The sequence below is a fragment of the Anthonomus grandis genome, chromosome 9 (genome assembly GCF_022605725.1).
Source record: "Anthonomus grandis grandis chromosome 9, icAntGran1.3, whole genome shotgun sequence".
Lineage (NCBI taxonomy): Eukaryota > Metazoa > Arthropoda > Insecta > Coleoptera > Curculionidae > Anthonomus > Anthonomus grandis.
The window spans coordinates 11110108-11136616 of NC_065554.1; the positions used below are offsets into that span (position 1 = coordinate 11110108).

General features: G+C 31.1%; 2 protein-coding genes across 4 annotated transcripts in view; one reads left to right on the forward strand and one right to left on the reverse strand.

Annotated features, from left to right (window-relative positions):
- The window catches only part of LOC126740428 (flotillin-2), a 512088-nt gene that overhangs the window by 43822 nt on the left and 441757 nt on the right, over positions 1-26509 (forward strand). The gene's annotated exons all lie outside the window — the stretch shown is intronic.
- Positions 1338-24878, reverse strand: LOC126740419 (glucose dehydrogenase [FAD, quinone]-like). Of its 3 annotated transcripts, XM_050446433.1 has the most exons (12): positions 24441-24623; positions 24109-24340; positions 6614-6788; positions 6324-6554; positions 3169-3356; positions 2970-3116; positions 2741-2910; positions 2503-2687; positions 2300-2453; positions 2097-2247; positions 1831-2047; positions 1338-1775 (listed from the first exon to the last, which is right to left on the reverse strand). In XM_050446433.1, exons 3-12 carry the CDS (start codon positions 6786-6788, stop codon positions 1477-1479), a joined length of 1917 nt encoding a protein of 638 aa, XP_050302390.1. In that variant the 5' UTR covers positions 24109-24340; positions 24441-24623; the 3' UTR covers positions 1338-1476. The 3 variants fall into 3 exon arrangements, with proteins under 3 accessions (XP_050302390.1, XP_050302392.1, XP_050302391.1); XM_050446435.1 differs by lacking the exons at positions 24109-24340; positions 24441-24623 and adding an exon at positions 24725-24878; XM_050446434.1 differs by lacking the exon at positions 24109-24340.

The window sequence follows — 26509 nt, forward strand, 5'->3', positions numbered from 1 at the left end:
AAATGATTTTGTGAATCTTCATCGAGTTTTTATGAATAATTTTCAACAATGTTGGAGCATCAATGTTTGGGGGTGCAATATTTGCATGATTTTGTTATTGTTCCATCCTGTTTGAAAATCGTTTAACAGGAAAAGTTTTTTTAAATTTTTTAAAAGAGAATTTTCCGCACTTCCCGACTTTGTAAGGCATCAGTTGAAGGGTGCACAAGCTCAACATTTGTACTGATGTCAGGGAACATATTATACACTAATTTGGTAATAGATGGATTGGAAGGCTAGGTTAGTTATTCAAATTAATTTTTGTATAAATATTTTTTAAACTTTATACTGGATAGGCCTCACTGAATGGCCTCCTATGTGACCGGAATTAACGCTTCTGGATTTCTTCTTGTGAGAAAGTCTGTAAATCTAGGGAAGATATGGTGGAGCGCATACAAGAGTCTTTCAAGTTTTTCTTGTGGCATTTTCCAACGGACCTATTTGTAAGTAATTTTTTGTCTTACTGTAATTTTCGGATTTTCTCCAACCGACTTGGTGATTGCCGATTTGATTTCTTCATTTAAAACTGTTTTTGTTCTAGTTTGTTTTTTGTCCTCTACGCTTACAGTATACTTTAATAATTCTCAAGTAAAATTAAACGTTGAACGCCTATGAAAAATAAGTGCCACTCTTTATTTAAGAACAAATTTTGAGAAAACGGTTAGAGATAAACGCAAACTTGTTGGTATCAAATTGAAGATAAAAGAATGTTCTATCAAAATGCGTTACTAAATATAGGATTTCCGTTTTACGGTTTAGCCGCAATCAAGCACCGCGATATTAAATGGATACCCTCAGCATTATTTGATTATCAGGAATTCATGTAATTTTCCCATATACCTACGTTGAGAGATGCGTGTCATGATATGGTCTTTTCTCTGGGTTATAGCACCACATTAAAGAAGACCCTTATTGGTAATAAAAAAGTGTCATTGACTCTCAGGCTATTATGTGCAATTTATATAGAATATTATGCGCATCTTAATATTCTATATAAATTACGTTAGGCTTTTAAATTATCGAACAGATTTTGAATTAACATGGACTAATAAATAATTTTTCTAATGTAAGGAAAAGGCGTAATATTCATACTTTCTGTCTTATCTTTTTTTCTATTATGTGGATTGTATCATCTGATTTACCCCCTGGAACTGTCACCCGGTGAATTTCATTTTTTTTTTACGCTGGCGCTGGTTAGTTTGTGTGGCCAGAAAAAATAGAGGGTACAACTGACTAAGCGTTCCAAACCAGAATAAAGATGAGAATCTTGGGGATCATATGACATTAAAAATCCGGTATTTTCATAATCCTTTAATTTGAAATCTGCAGAGCACTTTTTAATATATTTTTCTGTGACTTTGACTTTGTGTTTTATTTTTTCTTGAATACAATCTCCATCATCATTTTTTAATTATAATAGTATGTGTACAATACAATTTAACCTAATCTAATATCAATCTTATTTTCCCATTCTTCTTTGAGCATATCGGCAGCCTTCTCACTAATCATCACAGTAGGAATATTGGTGTGGGCCGTCAGTGGAAGAGGTATTATGCTAGTATCTACTACTCTTAAGTTTTTAATACCATGTACCCTTAATCTGTGATCCACCACAGCTTCTGGATCTGTAACTGGTCCCATTTTGCAGGTTGCAACTTGATGATGTAAGGTGGGCGTTATCGTTCTTAAAGCGCATTCCCAGTACTCGTCAGAGTTAAATGTATGTTTTTCGCAACCTAAAATTATGTTGAAAAATTTTGGATATTATTATTAATTTTGGATACGTGTTACCTGGCATGGGTTTTTCATATAAAGTGGCTCTGTATCTCTGTAGGGCGGGCATCTTAATGATCTCCAAAGTTTTTCGGATTGATGCAATAAAAGTCTTGATGTCATCGTTATTTTTATCAGTGAAATAGCGAGGATAAAATTTGGGCCAGTGAAATGGATTTTTAGATTTTAATCTTAAATAACCATAAGATTTTGGATGGACCAACATAAGGAGTGTCTAGAAAGTCAAAATGTATTACTGAAGTACTACATTCTACTACTTATACTTGAAAGAAGGGTTTTGTTTCAATTTCCTTCCAATATGCATTGTAGAGCTCTTGACTGATGCTCATGGTGTCTTTAAATATGACTCCTCTATCTGCTGCTACATTGCTTCCAATAAAAATTACTTCCATATCAGGATAGTTATCAATTTCTCTAAAAATAAACCATAGTAATTACAATAAAAAGATTATAATACTTACTTTACCTTGAAGCATTTGTTTTAAAGTACAACAATCCTTCCACTCCCCCTAATATAGTATAAACTCCTCTTTTACGTCCTAAATATTCAATTATGTTTTTGGGGTTATAATATTCTCTGTCATTAGCAACTATTGATTCATTCACCAAAAAATTCAGTCCTGAAAGATAGTGTTAAATTTGAACTTTTATTCACAAATTTATAATTACCTATAAATGTTATATGATCATACATTTTTTGCCCCACAGGTAAATCTTGAATAACAGGGATTTCAAGTTCTTCCAGGTGACTTTTTGGACCAATACCTGATAGCATTAGTAGCTGAGGCGAATTAAAAGCACCGGCAGATAAAATAACTTCTTTGGTGGCAGTTATTTTATAGTATTTTTTATTTCTAAGCAAAAGTGTTAATTTGTAAATACATTTAAAAAAAAAGATAGATTTTACCTGATAAATATTACTCCATAAGCCCTTTTGGTTTTTGGGTCTATTAAAATCTTAGTTACCCTGGAATTGATTAATATTTTTAAGTTTTTTCTATCTCGTATTGGCCTTAGGTAAGCTTTTTCCACACTGCATCTAAGCCCATTTCTAATATTTCCTTGCACAAATGAAACCTAGTTTAAAACATATTGTGACTTCTTTATATTCCCTAATATCCTATAATCATACTTACTCCCATTTGATCCCTTCCATTATAATCCACATATGGGTAGCCTGCTTCTTGAGCAGCTTGTACGAAGGCTTCTATGGATTTTGTTTTATATGGTATATCCGAAACTGTCATGTATCCACCTTTATTGCGATATTCAGCATCTTGAATCTTTACAATCATAACAATAAGAAAATTTCAATAAATCTCTTTAAACCATTACCTGAACACGAGCGTCTTCCATTTTTTTAAAATAAGGCAAGACGTCGTTGTAACTCCATCCAGGATTGCCCATTGCCTCCCATCTATCATAATCGAGTTTATTTCCCCTGATGCTAATCATAAAGTTGATCAGGGTGGTGCCACCAAGACCTCTACCTCTTGGCCAATGCATTCGCTGATTTGGACAACCTACGTCATGTCCCTATTTAATTTTATGTCTAACTTGGAGGATATTATACCGGGTGGTGCGTCGCCGAGCGGAACATCGGAAATCCCATGTAAATTTTAGGGGGTCAATTATTGGCTTCCCTGTACATTTTACAGAAAAAATGTAAGATAACTTTTTGAAGAGACCAATCTGGCAAACCCTCGTGCAAAAAATTTTAATAAGCGAATCTTGAATTATTCAATTAAATGTAATTGCAAAATTACCAAATTTTCGGTTCAGGTAAAACCAGACACCAGCCACCAGCAAACAATTTGTTATAAGGCTTTGTCAAATCTGACATTCAGTGTGGCAGACGGATCTGAAACACTTCGGCCTGAAGTAAGGAGAATGCAGTAGTGGAGACAACATGGCCGACTTCATTCATAAAATGGACAGTGGCGTGTGGTATTATGTGAAACTATTTAAATTCGATTTAAGGAAAATAATTTTTTCATTTGTATGTTTTATGGTTTTAGAAATAAGTTCTTTTTTTTGGTATACAGGGTGTCCCACAATCAACGTCACAGGCTATAACTTTTTTATTTTTAACCATAAAAATTAAAAAAAAATTTAATAGCTATAGAACCACTACCCAAAATTACTTAAAAAAACTATTGAAACATTTTGAATGCATAGTTGGTATACAAAAAGCAATAAAATATAATACAAACTACTGTTTTTTTAAGAGGCACAATGTATTTCACTTTTTTTAAAATAAATTATTATAACTTACCTGTAAACGTTTGCTATCACTTCCCTCGTTTGACTATGAAGGACCTTACCCTCAGTGAATTTATTTATTATAATAAATGTTATTATTCGTATATATGTAGACAATAATAAAACAAACTAAATAATTAAATATTAGGTATTTCATGTAAGTAATAAAACAGTGAAACTCCAAACCTACGAAAATTAAACTACCTACTTATAGGTATACACAACACTAATATTAGTTTTTTTAATTAATGACCACAAATAAAACAAAATAATAAATAACATATAAAATAAACGGAATCCAGAAATCAATGATAAAACCTTCGCGACTGTCCACCCTTCAATAGTAATCAATGTTTTGAAAGGGGAGCAAGCATTGTAAACAGGTGACAAAGACGCTGTCCAATGAACTGTAGAAATAATTCATAACAAAAACACGTGCAGCGAGGGAAACCAATCACAAGCATTCAGGTTCATAATAGCTGACCCCTATTATACAAGAAGTAGAGGAATAGAAGTAGGAATGTAGAGGTGGAACGTAAATTTTTGGACAAACATTTAATTGCACCAGATTTAATGGTAAAACAATTGCGTATTAAAGCCAAAATGGAATAACTATTTAGATTATAATTCTTAACATTTTACCCGTTTTGAGGTTAAACGTGGCAACGTCGAATATTTTGGCCCACATTCCTGCCGCTGTTTCAGATCCACTTGCCAGACTATACAACCGAATACAAGAAATGTTTTTTTTTTCGTTTTATCAATATCACAACCATACATTCAAAGTAAGACACGTTAACATTACTTTTTTATCTAAACTTTTATTTAATATAACGATGAAGTTAAACCAATAACAATTATTATTATCGATTTAAAAAAAAATAATTTTATCATACTTAGAATTTAATTAAAGCAATAGCAGTATTTGAAATATTTTCAATTTATTTTCCCATCAAACCTATCTGGTTCATTTCAACCATTAAACCTATTGTTAGTTAATTCGAGTCCAAAGACATTGCAATAAATAATTGTAAATGTTTTACTCAGAACATCGAAAATAGATCCGAAAAAAGACAGAACTCTTAATATTTTACTAAGTGTGGAAAAATAAAATAAAATAAAATACGATAAGCTTTTTAAAAATAATAGAGAATTATATAAAAACATCAATTAATCAAATGTTCAAACAACCCCCCATTAACAGCTAAACAATATCATAATCGATCATAAAATTCATTTCTAACGTTACTAAGTTGATATTGAGAAATTTTATTACATTCTAACGAAATTCTAACGAAAATTTAACACTTTTATAAATGACACTTTTTAAATGACCCCACAAAAAGAATCGTCATTCAATATAAGTCATTCGGTGAAAGATCAGGTGACCTGGCTGGCCAAAGTATCCGGTACTTTGGACCAATAATATTGCCGTTAAAAGCATTTTCGAAGCACTCTCTAACCATACGGGCATTATGGGCCGGGCAACCATCCATTTGGTACCAGATCATTTGATCTTGCTGAACAACTTCTTCCAAGGCGGGTCCATTTTGATTTTGAAATAAGTCCAAATACATTTCAGCTGTTAGGTTATAGTCCATAAAAAAGGGTCCAATGATATGGTGTCCGATAATTCCCACGAATACATTTGTTTTTTGGGGATATTGTGTCCGAGTATGAACAAAGCGATGTTCATTTTCTTGGCTCCAATACCAGCAATTCTGAACATTTGGTTCATTGTTGAGGGTAAATGTATATATTAATCGGTAAAACAAATATTTCTTAAAAAAATCCTATCATTATTTGCTCTTTCCATCATTTCAAAACAAAATGCCATTTTTCGCTCTTCATCTCCTTCCTGCAGCTCTTGATGTTTTTCGAATTTATACGAATAATATTTGTGTTTTTTTAAAGTGACTGTCACTGATTTATTGACACTTTTCCTCACGTCAGTGACAATATTCATTTTACTGGTGCCCGTTTGGTTTTACCTGAACCGAAAATATGATAATTTTGCAATAATTACATTTAATGGAATAATTCAAGATACGCTTATTAAAATTTGTTGAAACTTTGCACAAGGGTTTGCCAGATTGGTCTCTTCAAAAAGTTATCTTACATTTTTTCTATAAAATGTACAGGGAAGCCAATAATTGACCCCCTTAAAATTTACATGGGTTTTCCTATGTTCCGCTCGGCGACGCACCACCCGGTATATGTATAGTTACCCCAACAGCTGCCATTTTCCTTTTCGGCCATATACGCCCAGTCATACTTGGTCTTTTGAAATAAGGGTGCTAAAGCTGGTATCTCCATTATCGGAGGTGCTACATCTCCTAATTCTAGCAATAATATTTTCCACTTGGGATTCTCTGAAAGTCTGTTGGCTAAAGGCGCGCCTCCGGATCCGGAACCTACGATTATAAAATCGAAGGTTTCCTCGTTTGTCGGAGGAGGATCTAAATAAATGTTAGAAGATATGTGTATTCAGTTTCGAATTGCAGAGAAGAATATATACCGTTATAAAGATATTTTGAACTATGTTCCATGGGGGGCGTTGGAATATAGTTTGGCCAGACAAATCGTGCTTTTCGCATATTGGATAACGGATCATTGGAATTGTCATGGTCTTGGGTCCGGACAATGTTTACGATGAAAAAGAAGAAGGTGACTATTGCAAATCTTGTATTCATCTAAAAATAGAAACAGAATAGAAATCAATGAAAGAATTAATACAGGGTGTTCGAAAAATAGACGGAGATATTTTAATGGGTGATTCCTTGTAAAAAAATATGAGAAAAAAGTTTTATAAACATGGGTCCGGAAATGCACAGTTTTCAAGATACAGGGTGATACATTTTTTAAAAATAATTATTGTTTATTAATATTAATTATTTTTCTAGGAGAACTGACACTTGTCAATGTCAAACCTCCATGCAGAAATAATTTTTTGTTTTCCACGGCACCGGTGATTTTTTTACCAAAAATTAATAAACCAATTATGTCCAGTGACATGCAATAAAACGGTAATTTTTTTTTTTGTCGAAAACGAAGTGAGATAGGTAAAAATACAAGAGACCAAAAAGTTGTATTTTTAAATGTCAATGTCAATCAAACAACAAATATTAAAGTTGAAAAAAGGCAGTGTTTTTTGCACACATTTTTTTGCTAATAATATTTGCTAAGATGTCCCCCGGGACGTTACTGGACCTTATAATGTTAACATAATTAAGGCTAAATTAGCCTCTTAATACAACAAGTAATACTGCCAAATTTCAAAAGAATCGAGTAAATATTTTTTTTAATATTAATAAAAAAATTATATTTAAAAAAAAATTATCACCATGTTGCAAACTGTGCATTTCCGGACCCATGTCTATAGAAACTTTTTCTCATAGTTTTTTACAAGGAATCACCCATTGAAATATCTCCGTCTATTTTTCGAACACTCTGTATAATTCAATAAAGAATCTCATTTGTCCGAATATAAGATTATATAAAAATAATAAAGTATCGAGCATTTTTTGTTTGTAAATAAAGTAAAAATAAGTAAAGAGGCTTCAGACGGAAATTCTGTTGCAGAACTCGCTGATATGCAGTTCCTTTATGGAAAAGCACCGGGTAATATACAATTTAATGCCATGTGATGAAGCCTCACGCCTGAGGTTCGTAAAGTCAACCTCACATAGTCATGCAGTTTTCTGTCAGGTCGTGGTTGGTTCTAAGAAAATAATACCTTTCAGCAACAACTCCTCCTGGTTTACCAGTCATTGTCCTTATCCTAGGTACTGAAAGGGCAGTATATGGATTATATTATGAGAGTTTTATTATAAACTGTACTTAGCGCTCGTTAAAATTAAAAGCTGAATCTATATGTAGAAAATATAACTCTTGAGTTAAAAACTAAAAAGGCTTCTGGATATGATGGACTAAAAGTACTGAAGTACTACAAAAAATTAAAAAGCATATTTCAAATCTCCTTTGTTATATTATCAACCTTTATTTTAGTAGTGGTACATTTCCAGAAGCACTTTAACACAGGAGGAGTTATACCGCTGCATAAAAATGGATCTGAAGATGACGTTAATAAATACAGACCAGTGTCACTTAGATCAAATATCTCAAAAATTATTGAAAAAATAATTAAAACAAGGATTGTAAAGTTTTTCCAAATAAATCCATATTAGTTTTTTTCTTCTTATGGGCTTATTTATCAACCGATTAAAAAAAATAATTATATCAAATTATTGGAAAAAAGAAACCGCATTTCAAAAATGGTTGTTTCCCATAATGTGCTATTTAAAAAAATAAAGTAAATGTCAAAATTAATGGTTTGGACATTTAAAATAGGCGCGTAAAGGATTGAAGTCATAAAATGCAATGAAAAGGATTTTTTCATCATTACTTGATTAAAAATTAAAACTTTCAACGCACTCATGGCACCCTATTTTAAAATATCATCAATTTAAATAAAAACTAGCAAATAGAGTATCATTGTTTTCAGAATAGTGTTTTCTGTCGAAATACGTAATAATATACCAAGTCTCGTATTTAAAATAAGAAAGTTAGTGTCACTTCCTGTTAAACTGGAAGTGAGGGAAACCAATAGAATATGTCAAAAGATGCTCTTATAACTAATCTATCGACATACCAAATTTCATTTATTTATCTTGAAAAGTAAAAAAGCTGTTAAGTGTTCCCTCTTTTTCTGTGTCACCCGGTATATGAAAAGTTTTTTTATATTTATCCATCACAGGAAAAATTATAAGTTACACAGACGATACCGTAATACTCTATATAGAAAGAACTTGGCACAATCTAAAAACTGAGGCAGAAGGGAAAATAACGAAATGGTTTGACGCAAACAAATTATCACTTAATGTTGATAAAACAAAATACATGAATTTCACTTTATACAAAAAAACCTATCAAAATTAGGTCCTTTACAAGTAAATCGATCAATAATTATTCCAGAGACAAGCACCATGAAATATTTGGGTATTCATATTGATCAGCATCTAAAATGGAATACACAAATAAAGGAACTTACGAGAAAGATCAGAGGATTAGTTTCGAAATTTAAGTATCTAACAGTACCTAGGCACATCCAACTTAAAACGTTGTACTATTCTCTAGTTCAGTCTCAATTAAGTTATGGCCTTGTGGAGTGGGGTGGGGTAAGGGACTGTCACCTAAGACAACTAAATACAGTACAAAAATGGATAATTAAAGTTATTTTTGAGAAAAATCGGTTATTTGCAACTCAGTAACTTCACGAGGAAATAAAAATATTGGACAATCGATAACTATATTCATTTACTCTTTTAATGAACGTAAAAAAGAATAAAATTCAAATAACTCCTCTAGCACATCCCTACACCACCAGAAAAAAGAAAAATGAACATGCCAAAATTCCAAAAAGCAATAAAGCTATTGGTCAAAGACATTTTAAATATATCGCACAAAACTCTTCAATATACTATCTAAAACCCTACAAGATAATATGAAACATAAGTGTTTTAAAAATGATCTTAAAAATTAGATACAAAAAACAAAAAGATCAATATTCCATAATTTGGTAAATAACTCTTGAAATGTATGTTATGTATTATCTCCATCGGCGTTATTAAAGTTATAAAGTTTTAAATATCATTTTAGGTTTATTTATTGTATTGATGTTAATAGTTAAGAGTCAAAAGGATGTTAAGGACTTGACAAAAAACTTTCAAAAGTGACTACAATATTAAAAACTGTCCTATTCCCTAATGTGACTGTTTTACCGAATGTGACTTTTACTATTGAAATGTGACTTGCCAATAATTTCACAAACAAGTGGCCAATTAGTGCAGCTTATGTGAGTACCCGTTTTATTGCCCTCTTATGTTGATGTAATTTCTAGATATTTTTATATTGGCAAATAAACGTATATTTATTTATACAGTATTATTGTGACTGATCAGTCAGACGGTCCTAATACATTGACGGACGGTCTTAATTAATTTTCTTTCATGTTATAAGTCCTCCTTTATTGATATTAGAATTTTTTGCTATTCAACAAACTAGTCGGTGATCCCCTTATTTAGCCAAGAGATTAGCGAGTTTTTGTACCCTAAGAGAGCTTTGCAAATGCAAACCAAAACTAAGACTGCAGTTATTTTTCAAGACCAAGAACAAAACTTGACCTGCAAGACCATACTCCTGCGACAAAATTGCCCAAAGACAAAAAGAAAGTAGTTAATTTAAGCTGTGCTGAATATAAATAGAATAAATATTTCTTTGATTACATATTAACTTTTGCAAAAAAAAAATGAGGGGCATTAAATATTTAGAATATGTTAAAGCTAAGATAGTCAGTTGACAGATTATGCTGCTTTTCTCAAATTTTAAGTCTTCATTAAGCCTTATTACTTTCGTTTTTTAAATTGAAGAACTATGGTATTGGGCAGATTTATTAACACTATTATTTAGTACTGTGAAAGTTTGAAATATAAACATTTTTACGTAGAACTCAATTTTACATAGTGCTGAAATGTTATATATATTTTATATAAATATGATGAGTCTTTTATTTAATAAAATAGCTCATATTCTCATCTATTATCTATAGGTCTCTTTCCTTTCTTTATATAGTGTATTTCTTGTGTCGTGTTATATTCATGTATCAGTATTATGTGTGTGTTTTATAGTTTTTTTATATGTCTTTATTATGTTACCTGAAGCATTTTCCCTCTATGGAAAGAAGTCTGGTATTCAAATAGATTTGCTAGAAATAATTGAAGTTTTTAAAACGTTATTTTAAGCATTTCTAATTGTTAAGTGAGATTTTATAAGGGCTACAAAAAACATCTTAAATGAAGTACTGGTTGGAAGTACTTTGTCAGTTCTATAAATGTAGGCATTTAACCCATACATTGAATAAGTTGTTTGTATTCATTTCACTTCAAAAAATATGTGTATTTTATTTTACTGATTGTGGAGTTTATTAGGATTTAAATTACTGTTACCGCTCAATTAAGTTCAGAAATTAAAAAAAAAATCAATTAGCTTGGAAGAGAGTCAGCATGGCATCCATATAATATAAAATAAGTTTTATCAAAATTAACCGTTACAAAATTATTATTAAACCATTTAAAGATTGATTGGGTAAACCTGATTTCACTATTTCTCTCGGAGCATCTCAGCTCTTTTAGAGTTCTTTGAGCAATAATTATTTTGGACCATTTCATAATATTGGACCCAGAATGGTTCCCTGAAGTACACCACCAGTTACCTTCGCTGCTATGCTAATATTTTCGTGCACATACGTTTTGAATACAATAACAACAAAGTAATTCTTCAACAGAACAATGCCTCTAGTTTTCGTCTTTCCAAAACTGTCTAGGAAGTTAAATTGACGCAACGGGTCAATTGCCTTGACCAAATCTACAAACACACATAAACCTTTTTGCTACTATATTTCTTCGCGAAATAGCTTTGCAATTTGTGGGTCTGATCAGGTCATCCTCGATCGACCTATTGTTTGTAAAGCAAACTGGTTTTCAGTACAATATTTTGCTTTTTCAGGAATTCAGGTTTAATCTAATTTGCTGGTTGTTTTTAGCAATTAAATGAATCCATAGTTAACATTAATGTGTTTTGCTGCTCAAAGATTTACATTGTTGCAAGAGATTTTTTTATTTCATATTTATATTACATGTAAGAGGACTTCCTAAATAGTTCTTTTAAAGTTTTGGCATAGACTTGAATTTCATGCATCCATCATCCGTCGTACCTAAATATATAAAATATACAAAAAGTACCTTGGTTGAAATATAAGCTTTTCATTGGTTAAATATAAACGCCAGTATTCAAACCAATAGAAAACCAATTAAAAAAAACAATAGAAGAATTAATTATACATCTATAATTAGTATTAGTGAGGGCCGTTTGTTTTGTTTGTCGATTACATTTGTATAGCATTTTTGAGGGTGTGGACTGGGCATTTGTGAATGATCCATGTTTGTTACCAGAGGACGGTTTTGCGTTTTAATTGATACAATCATGACTCTAATAGAGCACTGCTTTCCCCTGGAATCTAAGGTGGACAGTGGTCAGCAGCAGTCTATAATAGGTGGCTGGTATAACGATGAGCTTTGGTAGTCACGAGGGAAACTCCATTTCCTTGATGCAATTGATAAGTAATAAAGGTATAGTAATAGTATTTATAAAAAAAGTGTATAACAGGACTTTATAGTGCTAAGAAAAGACTTGATTCTTAAGAAATGATTCTTATATGAAAAAAACTAAGACGGGCCACAAGTCACAATGTGGAATGATAGACTCAATACGCAGACATTCAATAACTTTTTTAATTAAAAAGAAAATAATAAACTATCAAAGATTTCTCAGCCACTGAAAAGTCTTTTGGTAACTACCTTTTAATTCACATATAACTTCCATTTTAAACTTTATAACTTAACAACTTTGATAAGGTTAGGGACAATATCTCAAATGTGAAAAATAGAAAGAGTAGGGATTGCTTTGATATTACCACTAAAATTGTAAAATCATTAAAAATATCATAATCTATCCACTAGCCAAAGCAAGTTCATCTTCTTCTTCCTCAAATACAATGGACTCGCGTCGTATTTCGACAGCCGCCCAATCTTGTTGTTTATGGACCTACAGTTTAACGTGGGCTCCGAAACACAAGTGTTTTTATTTTTATAAAACAAACACAAACAACCATGCCCATGCCAGGATTCGAACCAGAGACCACACGATTGCATCGTGAACACTTTGCTCACGGTGTTACCGGGGTCGGCTCAAAGCAAGTTAATAAATCACTGCGCCTTGGCTAGATTCGTACCTACTGTACTCAAAGATGCCATTTGTACCTATTTTTAAACATAAAGGATCAGAAGAAGATTTTACGAAGTTAAGAGTGACCACCTATCGTCCTGTTTCTCTGTTACTAATATTTTCCAAAATCTTTGATGCTACATTAAAAGAGTATAGAATTAAAGAAGCTACATCAGAGTACCAAAAAAGTACTAGGAATTGCAGCTTTTTTTTTGCAGGTTTATACTACAAAGAAAAACCCACAGTAGTTGGTTACCGAATATTTTTATGGCGTATGGTTGCCTAAGCATTTAGAAAAAAAATTTGTTTTTTATTTGTTTTTTTTCTTAATAGAATACCTTTTTTGTTTTCTGTTAAAATAAAGTTAATTTTCTCCAAAAGTTTTTTTTTATGGAAAGCCCTTTTTACCCTAAATTCATCATTTTTAATCTTTAAATTCGCCTAAAGGAATATTTAATTATAGGTAAGTACGTAATGTAATACATTGTTTGTACCAAAAAGTAAAAGTAATTAATCTGCACTTTATCAAATATGGACATTAAATATATGTCAAATACAGTTCCAAAAAATCATTATGCTAGTATGGTACTATAAAACTGAAATAAACGTTTAGTGTCTTTGGCGCCCTCTATCTTATGCAATTATTGATGTACAGCGATAAACTAAACACGGGTAGTAATTGTAGATAATTATATTCTAAACTTTTTTGGTCTTAGAAATTTTTCTTTAAATTGAGTAGTATTCGTAAGAAATAGAATCCAAAACTTTTTTGAGTAAGCCAAAAATCATTCAAGGAGGGGGAATAACGCAATTTTTTGATAAATTACATGCTCTAGGAACTTTAAGTGAAATACAGGGTGTTTCAGAACTATGGGATCAAACTTCTAGGGGTTGTTCAGTGCAACAGTAGAATCCATTTGAGTATAGGAACCCATGTCCAGAAATGTGTCACTACGCCACTACGGCCCTAAGACGCGTTAAAATTTATAAAAAAACATGAATTACCTAAATAGGATCTGCTGCATTTATTTTCACCTTTTGTACATGACAACAATGAACCATAACAACAATTGTTTAAAATCAACGCTTATCAATGTCAATTCTCAATGTTCTCAAAAATTCTCAAAAATCTTGAAATTTTTTAGCTTACAATTTTTAAACATTTATTGCTAATGGAAAAATTTACCAATCAAGAATTGGCGGATATGCATTTGGCATACGGAGCAACAAACTGCAATGCACGAGCAGCATCGCGGTTGTATCATGAACGTTATCCCGAACGACAGCATCCTAGAAACAAAAAGTTTATTGCGGTTCATCGGCGGCTCGCTGAGACAGGCATGTTTAAGACCAAGATGCATGATACTGGTGTTGCTCGAACCGTAAGAACGGTCGAATTTGAAGAAGAGGTGCTTCAGCGAGTTGCCGATGAACCATCAAATAGCACACGTGACGTCGCTAAGAATATGAATGCGAGTAACGCTTCTGTCTGGCAGGTACTACACGAGCAACAACTCCATCCTTACCACTTCCAGACACTTCAAGATATGACTGCAGCCGATTATCATCCTAGAGTTCAATTTTGTCGATGGCTTCTGAATCACATCATTGCACAACCAAATTTTTTACGATATGTTTTGTGGACCTTTGAAGCCTCTTTCACAAGAGACGGTGTTTTTAATAGTAGTTTTTAAAGTTTGTTGAATATTAGGTCCTGGCCTTACTTGGGAGGATTAACATGTCTCACTGAGTAAGAAGCTATCGAAAATAATTGTTTTTATAAGGCCACTATTCAGAAAATTTTGTATTTAGAAATTCATGGCAGCTTTCTACGGATATTTTCTGTCGCATATGTCTTTTTGCCATTTTGAATTGAGGACATACTGCTCACTCGAAAAGAATTTTTTAACTCCAAAGACGATGTCTGCGTGTGTTTTGGCTGGACTTCGATTGTCGAGAGAGCACATTATTTCCTTTAATTCTTCTTAAATTCATCATTTTGAATCTTTAAATTCTCCTAAAGCAATATTCAGTTACATGTAAGTACGTAATGTAATAAATTGTTACCAAAAAGTAAAAGTAACTAATCTGCACTTTATCAAATACGAACATTACATATATGTCAAATACAGTTCCAAAAAATCATTGTGCTACTATGCAAATTTGAAATTAAGTTTTAGTGTCTTTGGCCCCCTCTATCTTGTGCAATTATTGATGTGCAGCGACAGACATGGGTAGTAATTGTAGACAATTATATTCTAGTAAGTATTTCTGTCCTCTCGAGATACTGAAAAAAAATGCATACATCATTTTTTTTAGATTTTGTTGAGTTATGCAAGTTGAAAATGTCTGAAAGAGGGATAAAATATTTCAGAAGAAGATTTTGGAAAAAGTAATGTTAGGTGACTTTGATAGTGATAGAGGGCGCCTATCTTCTGCTCATTTTATTTTACAGAATAGGTCTTGAAATTAAAATTGTAGGTAATGTAGTTATAAAGATTTTTTGTTTCGGACACGTTACCCTAAAACCAACAGATTTCACAAAAAATCGATTAAAAAAATTTTGAGTTTTCCAAAAAAGTACGGGGGGAGGGATCGCAACTTTTTGTTTTTGGGGTTTATATAAGGGACACTAACTTTTGGCAAAGTATCAAGATTTCGCCTATTTTTGCCAAAATGGACACTTTTCAGATGACAGATTCACTGTACTACCACTACAGGACAAGCCTTATACGTGATAAGTCCAATTGACTTGGTAACGTAGCAACACTCTTTTTAGTAAAATACAAAAATGTGTGTTTTAAAATTGAAAAAGTAAGATTGATTATTTTTAAAGTTGCCCATTACGAATGACTCTTCCGGTCAGATTCAGGAAAGCTGGAAGTTTTCTACGATTAATTAGTTTAAACGGCAATTTATTTTCAAATTAAACAAAATATACCTTAAAATGAATTAAACAACGAAAGAAATGAAAATGCGAACGTAAAACAATATTTGAAACAAAAATATTACGACTGCAAAAAATGTAACACGAAATAAAAAAAAACAGGAAACACAAAACAGGAATTGCCTTGAAATAATTGTTTTTATTTAAAGATGAATTTGAATATAATTACTTATTAGTATAATCGTTATATATTAATTACTTAGCTTTAATGGTTGGAGTAAAATTTGTTAATTAAAGATACATTTGAAAATAATTACTTATTACCAATAATCGATACTAAAAATGATCAAGCTATCATTTGGAAATCCAGATAGTTATATTTTAATCGCACCTCGTGAATAACTATCAAAAGTATAAGTAATATCAAAAAATGTCCGGTACAAAATAACGGAGACCTTGAATTTGATTTTAAAGTTCATTTTCCAAGTAATTTTAAAAAAATAGAATCTCCTATTTTTGATTTTTGATTCAAAAAAAAGAGAATAATCTTACGATCAAAATGTTATTTAAAATTTATTTTGGCAATCTTCAAGGATCTTTGGTGAAATCAAGGTGACACGCTTAAAACTGCTAAATATCTCTTTTTTCGAAGTCGAATATTGGCATGCATACGATAAACACACACGTTTGTATTGCTCCGGTTTAAATAGTAAAATCTGTCGGTTTAAACGCACCAACATATTCAAGAGGGATATCATTGGGAAAACCTATTTTGAAGGTAACCTGAGCATTAAAAATATCTTTAAAAGAAACAAGGCAATCAAAATCATTGATCAAAGAGACACTAAAACAATTTTTGTCTTATGAAGAATGAGCAACAGACAGCAATAAAAAGTACAAGAAGTCAAATAACGTTTGCGTTTACGGGATAAAAGAACGACCCAATGAAAATCTTCTTCGCGAAACGACTCGTACTATAAAAAATAATTTTGGTGGAAATAAATCAAGAAAGCATATTAAAATGCTCTAGCATAGGACTTAACAATGGGAACGCTGTATCTACTAATTTTTCGACTAAAATTCTAGTCTAAAAGGAGCTGTTCTCAAAAATGGTCGATTTCTTAAAGGAAAAATATGTCATACGTTTTATCAGCTGAGAAATATATTAAACAAAAAATTACTATCAACACAAAATAAAATAATTAAGATTATGTGTAAAAAAGCCTATATATGGGAGTGGCATACATTATTAGAGGGCTACCCTAAGGGTGCAAAAGGGGTACACCTTTTGCAGCATATTTAATAAGGTTTTATTACTCTCTACCTATTTGAAATAGACTCTAGGTACCCTACTATTTTATTTTATGAAGAGGTCAAAATATTGAACGTCCAGAAAGCTCAGCTCTTTAATATATTTTCCAAAAATTAAACAAACACCTTTTAAGGTTAACATCACCTGTACAGAATTAAGGCAACCGACCATAATTAAAAATAAATTTAAAAACATTGTTAAACAATTTATTTACACAAATTATCAAGCTTTTCACAAGCTTATCATAGTTTTTTTACTCGGTTAATTACTCAAGGTAAGGTATATTTGTAGACCCGATATGTCGACGCTAGCAAACTCAGGGTATTCAGCCCTATATGAGACACCCCATTAATATTTTCATCTAAATCTATATTAGGAATATATTTCGAAAAAAGGCTCTCACACGTCGATTCATATTTTTGGTAGTGCATTTTTTCAACAAAAATTTTGCATGTACGGGGTCTCATGTAGCCGTCGTTAATTCCATTTTTCTTATTTTAATTTTACACCGTGGGTCTGATTATATTTTTGGATACTGCACGAAATACTGCACGTGCCATACTTTTACTCAACTGTTTCTAAGATACGCGGTTTTGAAAATTGCTGTTTTTATGAATTTAAGCCTCTAAAACTTATTCTACTAAAAATAGAAAAAAACGAATTTCATTTTTCTATTCTTACTTTTTAATTCCTTTTAACATAAAAAATATGGTACATCAATGTCAAAAAAAATCAATGTACGTAAAATGATAAATGATACTCAAATTAAATATTTTATTAAGTGTTCAAAATGCTAGCCTATTTAAAAAGTTCCTCCAAAACATTGCTAAGAGTGTTTTCATTAATTTGAATAATTTCATATCTAATTTTAAATTTTATTTCATCTAAATTGCGCGGTTTCTCTTTATAAACTTTTCATTTTAAATAAGCCCAAAGAAAAAAATCAAGGGTGTGAGATCTGTAGATCTTGCAGGCCATTCCGTAGGACCCGTCCAACCAATCCCCTGTCCGGAAAATACCGCATTCAAATATTAGCGTACCTGAGGAGCAAAATGGGGTGAGGTACCATCCTGTTGAAACCAAATAGATCTATGGCATATTAAGCTGATTTGGATTTGCAAATGAAATTGCGAGAGTTTCAATTAAGTCATTTTAAAGAAATGCTTAATATCGGCCTTCGGTAAGAATTTGATCGAAAAATAAAGGTCCAATAATTTTATTATTTAAAAGCCCTGCCCAAACATTTAGTAATAGATGCTGTGTATGATTTTCTCTTAACCATTGGAGATTATTCGTGCTCCAATACTTAAAAATCTTGCTTATTTACCGTACCATTTAAACAAAACGTGGCTTCATCACTAAATAGTATCTGCCGATGGAACAATGGATTTAAGTTACACATTCCCATCAAATTTTCAGAAAATTCTAGTCTGCGATCAGGATCATCATCGTTTAGCTCAGGCAGTAATCTAAGTTTGTATGTAAGATACTTTTCTTTTTTCAATACACGCAAAGTTGTTTGTTGGCTAACTACAAGCAAAATTATTTGAGGCTACTTCAGAAGACGAAATATGGGATTATCTTCCACTTCTAATAAAATATTCAATCTTGTATTTTCATTAATTTTTGGACGACCTGGCCGTATACGATTTTTCACTGTCCCTGTTAAATTTTTTTTTACTTAGTGTACTTGTAATGGGTCTTTTCAGATATTTTGCATCAAACAAATTACAAACTTCTTCTTGAGTTCTTTGTTTATCTTCGCATCCAATAAAAATTAAAATTTCAATTAGTTGAGTTTCATTTAAAAGAACCATATTTACTTTAAATATGCACTGACACGAGTCATATTTGACTTATTGGAACTCATATAAGGTCTAGCAGTAATAAATTTTACGCAAGCGCAGAAGTAGTTTTACATAAGGGAAATATTAATAATGATCCTGATGAGGCTTTAAATAGGCTTTAATTACGCCACAATGCACTGTGTTGTGTAACTTTTACACTTTTGTCAAGAACTAGAAAGCATTAAATTTTAAGAATTGATAAATGTACACATTATACAGGGTGAAATACGAAATATACGTATTTTATTTAAATACCTATGATATTTTATATAATGTGTAACTGATGTAAAATATTTTTAACCAAAATCAAACACAAAAAAGTTAAAATTATATGTGTATGTAAACATTATACAGTGCTTTTATTTCAAAACGATCCACCGTTAATAACTTTATTAAAAAAAAAATTAAAAAAAAAACACGTCAAATTAGATATACAGGGGGACGTTTAATTATGCATTTACTGAAGTTCTGTCAATCACCTCCTCACCTCCAGCTAACCTCACTTTAATATGTCAAATGGGAACCCTCATCGTGTGATACATCATAGGAAGGAGCGTAAAATTCTCTATTCAACGGTACCAAAAAAAATGAAATCGGTAAATGTGTAAGCAAATAGTTAGCGAAAATGTCTAGAAATAATGAATATTTTATTTACGCCAAATTTTGGTATTTTAAATGAATACTTTTAGTGTGGTACCTACATCATTTTAAAATTCTTACATTTTTTATAATAGATCATCAAAAAAAAAAAAAAAATACAAGCAATTTAGAAGTTAAAATGTGTGGTAACAAACAGTAGTTCAAGCAAATTATTTATTTTTTTAAGTAAAGAATGTGTACGGTTATTTGCGAGAAAAAAGAGTGTCTTCAATTTTTTTGCAAAAATCTTTGCAGTCTTATAACTTTGTATGTGTATTTATTTCACTTATATTTTTTGCGAAACCTACCTAATAGGTACAAAAAAACACTGCAATACCTTACATTTTTAAGGCGTTTAAAAAGCAGGCGATTTATTATTGTTAAAACTGCCAGTTTGACGCGTGCAATTTTTCAATTTTAGTTAAAACAGTGAGTTAATAGAATGGTGTATACGCTAGCCGAAAGAATAGAAATAATTTTCCTCTATAGAGCTCAAGATCGGTGTACTCGCAGAACCGCGAGAGCATTTAATGAAAGATAAAAAATAGATACGAAAATTTGAAGAGACGAGATCGATTTGCAATAAGAAAAAATATGAAAATAGAGTTGTCGATGAAGCATGCCAAGTTGAAGTACTAGGACAATTTGCTATGGATCCAACTTTGTCTATACCAAAGGCCGCAAAACTAACAAATATTTCCACTGGTTCCGTACATAAAGCTAAAAAAAAATAAGTTCTTTCCTTATAAAATTCATATTCTTCATGAGCTCGGAGAATTCAATTTTGTGAAGTGATGTGCCAGCGAATTGACGACGATCCCCATTTATTGAAGAACATTTGCTTCAGTGACGAATCGACCTTTTTTTTTTAAATGGCCTGGTGAACAGACATAACTGTAGATACTGGGATAATGAAAATCCGCATGTTTTTCGGGAAGGCCATACCCAATATCCCCAAAAAATTAATGTTTGGGAATTTATGGGAATGAAATAATCGGGCCATTTTTTTTGGAAGAAAATTTGAATGGCGAAATTTATTTAAACCTTTTAGAAAATGCAATGTACCCTTCCATCATCCAATCTATGGAAAATCAAGTAGATCAACATGGTGCTATATTATTGAATGAAAATAATATACATTTTCAGCAGGATGGAGCTCCCGCGCACTACACTTTGGTAGTTCGAGAGTGGCTTGATGAAAATTTTCGAGAAAAGTGGATTGGCAGACGTGGTGCAATCGAATGGCCTGCGCGGTCTCCGGACCTAACCCCACTAGACTTTTTTCTTTGGGGCTACTTAAAAAGCAAAGTTTATAAAACCCCACCTGAGAGTATTGAGAATTTACAAAATAGAATATATCAAGAATGCAGAGAAACTAGCGGGCAGACCCTTGCCAATGTTCGTAAGGAGTTTGAAAATAGGCTTTTTTATTGTCGTGAACGGCGCACATTTTGAACATTTAATAAAATAAATTTGTTTTTCTACCCTACCGATTTACACTTTAATTGCTTCTTGGTCAATCAATTTTATTTTTTTTTACAACCATTGATAGCTTAATGAATGCCCTTTAAAATAATGCATCACATCATGGGGTAGCCATTTGACATACCAAAGTTTGGCGTAAATAAAATATTAATTATTTCTAGACATTTTCGCCAACTATTTGCTTACACATTTACCGATTTCATTTTTTTGGTACCGTTGAATTTACGCTCCTTACTATGATGTATCACACGATGGGGGTTCCCATTTGACATATTAAAGTAAGGTTAGCTGGAGGTGACGAGGTGATTGACAGAACTTCAGTAAATGCATAATTAAACGTCCCCCTGTATATCTAATTTGACGTGGTTTTTTATTTATTTTTTTTTTAAGAAAGTTATTAAGGGTGGATCGTTTTGAAATGAAAGCACTGTATAGGGTGAATTACAAAGTATAAATATCTTAATTTTGCTTTTTTATATTTGCAAATAATGTAAAATATTTATAATAGTAAAAATACTATAATACTAACAATGTAAGTATGTAGGTATCTGTAATAATCCAACGAAAAAAATAATTTCTTATGAAGGATGTTCAAAAAAATCTAGCACACTATTGAATTTTTTAACTTTTATTAACCAAATACTTTATTTATTCGAATGATTCGAAACTCAATAAGAAAAATTAGATTCTCAAACTCAGAAAATCGGTTTTTAAAAAACTTTTATTTTGTACAAATTTTGGGGAGCAAAGCTAGATGAATAGAAGTAAGCAATATTACTATTTTCTGGTATTTATAAAAACGCTTATACCACTTAATAGAACACTACGAAATAGAATGCGCTTAAGCAAAAAGGCATACGTTATTATCAACAAGATAATATGTGAGATTTTTTGTGTTTAACTGATAAAACTACTCTTATCTGCGAAATATAAAACCAAAGCAAAAAACTCTCGTGACTTAAGTATAATATATTAAAAAAGATTATATAAAAGATATTGAAAATGAATACATATTTTTTTTTAAATGAAATGCAAGGAAAATAATTAAAATAACATTACAGGCATTATTCATCTAACGAGGATTCTGAAAATTAATTTTCATCCAAATATTGCTCTATTTCCATGTTCCAATGACGTTTTATTGGATCTTGAATTATTCCTGAGGTCGGCTAATTTTGAGTCAGAAGTGATTAACAGCGTTCTTATTAATTGAATATGACGTATGATACCTCAAACTTTTTAAATTTTTGCGTAAAACCTAAAACTCAAATAATATACAGAGTGTTCCATTTAAAAAAAACATAACTTTGATATGTTTCTGCACTTTGAAACCCCTGTATATCAAGCAACTAATTTTAAAAGATACTTCTGGAACGCCTCTTATATTCCTAATTTTTTTTACCCTATAGTTTAGCCTTAATATTCCGCGTCGTATGTCGTGAATAGCCCTTGTATATGTATATTTCTTAATTAACACTTTATTAAATTTAATTACATGAAATAATAATAGGGTGGTTAGAAAGTGGCTTTTTTATATATGTAAGGCATAAATTCTTCAAAACATAGTCACTTTTATTATTTTCATTGGGTTGGGCAAAAAGCAGGCCAAGACTTTTTTGCTAGCTACCATAATAACACCATTTATTTAAAGAATTCTCTTTGCAATTAATAAAGTTTTTGGAAAATATACCTTTATAAATATAATGCGATATATACTTTTCGATTGTAAACATTTTGAAGAGTTTATAAGAAAAAAATTACAAACATTACATTTACAGTTTTTTTGTAATCCTTAGATAACAAGAGCTAAAAAAAATTACCAGTTTTTATATTATTTTTTTTCATACGGCTGTTACTTAAAAATTTTTATTTAAATTTTAAAATGTTGTTTACAGTTCCACTAATTATTAAAAAAAATCACCTTAAAATAACAATTACTTATAATTAAAAAAAATAATTCAGAATTAAAAGCCTTAATATAAACAAAAATATTTTTCTTTTTTTCGTATTTTTTTTTCTTGTGGAATATATAAATAAAAAAAAATAAAAATACTTTTATCGTCTTTTATAGGTATTTCCCCAAACGTAATTATAAAAAACTTTAAAAAAACCTGTACTATAAATTTTGAACTTTGTCGAGTGTGTTTTGCTTCCTTAATTTGACAGTTTTGACATTTGAAGAAATAATCATGACACATGACCTGACGAAATGACAAAATGAAGAATTAGGCATTGAGGTTATTTTATTTGTTAGAAAAGTGGATGTCTGAGAAGACACGAACAATATTGTTTATTATAGTGTTTAGTCCGTCCCAATTTACCTTGTTAAGAAAATTTATTAACTATAATTTTATTAGAAATGAAATAAACAGCTGCAAATAAATAGTAGTTAGAGTTTGAGGTTAAGATTAACGTCAACGGCACTAACCTAACGCGCCAGTAACTCTCTCACTATATAATGTATAATTACTTATATTTTATTCTTAATTGAGGATTTTCCTACTTTACTAACTTTTAAACGTAATATAAATGATATGATTTTACTCAAGTTCTTTTTTGGTGAAATATACGTTAAGTGAACATACCTTGATATGAATAATCGACATTAACTGTGATAATACATGAACTCACCCTAAGGTCTTTTTTAAAGGTCATCAGTTGGTCATTCAAACTGACCATGGAAATAACTTCCTAGAAAGGGGTGATATAAAACATTACCTCTCGAAAAGTCAGAGGTATACGATATGGAAAACGATGACCTTCAAAGTTTATTATTGTCTTTGACCTTGATTTTTAAATGACTTTAAAAATTCTGAATTTTAACCAAACTAAAATTTGGAAGATTATAAAAAACTTTTTTTCTAAAATAGTTGCTGTGGATTTTCTTATATAACAACCACGAATAGCATAACACTCTCACTTAAAAAAAGTTACATATCTTATGCATAACAAAAAAAAATTTGCAATGAATCGTAAAGAGATATAATATTAAGTTCACTTACCTTTTTATACGGAACGCGCCAACTTAAAGACAAGCAGTTGACCCGACGAGGAGCAGATGAGAACTTGACTTGATCGAAAAAAAAATCGCTCACCGAGTCGCACTTTCTTTCACAAATAATGATCTTTTGTTAATAAGCACAGTTTAATAATTATATTTTTTAAATTATATTTTTCCTTGTATATATATAAATCTCTTTTTCAAAACATCCACAGTTGGTGGCAATCTATAGGCTAAGAAGAATCACCGATAAATAATTTAAAAAATAATACATTATTAATGAACTTGGTTATGTGTTCACAAAAATCTGGTTTATTTGGTTACAGAACCTACCTGAAGCACATAGGCGTTGACTAGCAGTTTTTTACATATGTTGAAATAGAGAATGGAGAATTAATTATTTGGCATAATTTTGAAACACTGAAGAACTAGTAGTAAACATGGAATATGTATAAAAAAATTGTTATCTCAGACACATAAAGGACAACAGCTTGTAGCGAATATGGCAGCCTTAAAAATATAATATAAAAAATATTGCTAATGGTCTTGTAATGTATCCTTGATTGCATTTGGTAGGACTGCGAATTATTTATGTTCAACAATTAATGATGACTTACTTGAATATTAATAATGCAAGTGTAGTATATTCGTCATAATCTCCTGAATGTTTTTAAATATTTTTGTGTGTCAGCATTTACATTAAGTATAGGGTTTAAAAGCAACATCCAAAATAAAACCAGAAACAAAGATCACACTTTCAGTATATTTAAAACAAAAACGTATCTGCTTATGAGGTAAACAATAAGATAGTAAACAAATGACAGATTTTAATTGGAACATTTGCATTTTTGCTTTTACAAACTAAATTATTATTTTCTGTCGAGTGGAACGAATACATTCTGCATACATGACTGTTCGCCTTCTTATAAGGTGATTTAGGTACGGATCAATTACTCCGCCCTGAAACACACGCTTCTGGCTAAACTTTAGCCTATTGGTTTTTAGAAGTAAGATTATCTATTTATTTGCTCAATAAAATTCAATGTGTAAACTTAACAGTGTTTTTGTATCATTTAATATCCTGCAGGAATTTCTTATAGGTCTGAGTGAGATCTGACAATTTTTTGTTAAGAATTGTGGTTCATTGATTCCAATATTCATTGGTGCATTCTGGATTGGAGTATGCTAGCCCTGTGAGGTCACGCACATGTTTCATATTGACAGCGATGAAAAAGTGTAAAAAACATTTTTAAGAAATGGGTATTTTAAATGAAGCTCTCAACTTAAGAGATAATTTTATCTATGGATGCACAAGACTTAATAATGCTGATGTAGATTGGCTTGACTGTTTGGAAGAAAAGTCGGGCGTCGAAAAAGGTAACATGCGCTTTTTGATACGGTAAACGAGAAACAGCCCCTTACCAGCCCTTATGGTTTGGTAGAAATCCTTTAGTATTTTTCCAAACCTTATTGAATTCACTGATTCCATCCCAACAAGATAACACTCGGCTCTCATACTGTAACATTGAAGACAAAATCAATATTCTTGCACTGACCACACGTTCTCTTGATCTGTCCTCCAATGAACACGTCTGACATATTATGATGGGTGGAAGGGTAGGAATCCTTCTACGTCTCCCTTCTTTCATCCTTTGGTCCAGGTGTAAAGCATCAATGATGATTACCAACTCCGAAGTTTTTGACTTTCTATTTTATTTGAATTAAAATTATTTTGTTTGTCATCTGTAACATTGCCATATAATTTTATATTGTCCTGAAGATGATTGTACTACATAGCAATGTCCACTTTTGATTTTTCTGGTTTATTTCACACTGAAATAAAACAAAAATTTAATAACTTGTTCGACAACTTCGCTTAACAGTCTTAAAAGCAGGTATTCTTCTTATTAGATAGCCACCATAAAATTTTTGAAATTACTTAATCAGAAAGTAGTGGAAACCTAAAGCCACCTTAAATAAAACAACAGAATTAAGATACGCTTCTTTATTTGCTTTATAAGTCATTTTGTCTACCTATATATAACTAATTAATTGTTTAAAATTGATATTTTTTCAACAATATGTAATACAGTAGAATTCCGATTATCCGTGTTCTATGGAACCCAACGTGGCGCGAATAATTGAAAAGTACGGATAGTCCGAACATTTATTTCTTATATTTCTACCATAAAAAGATAACAGAAAAAATAAATCTCACAAGTTACTAACTTTTATTTTATAAATAACAGAAAAAAAAAACAGATTTCTACACAACTCAACTTTAACACTAAATATATTCAGGGTGTCAGGGTAATTTGAACTAAAAAAGTTAGAAAAGCGCAATTTGGTACAAATCTTCCAACGGCTTTGTCTTAGTTTTGTCTTTCTGAATCCAACGAGAC

Coding starts and splice junctions, on each gene's coding strand:
- LOC126740419 (XM_050446435.1), bottom strand. CDS start 6,788: ATGAATACAAGATTTGCAATAGTCACCTTCTTCTTTTTCATCGTAAAC. Junction 3,117..3,168: donor TGGAAGACGCTCGTGTTCAG/GTAATGGTTTAA, acceptor ATGATTGTAAAG/ATTCAAGATGCTGAATATCG. Junction 2,454..2,502: donor TGATCATATAACATTTATAG/GTAATTATAAAT, acceptor ACTATCTTTCAG/GACTGAATTTTTTGGTGAAT.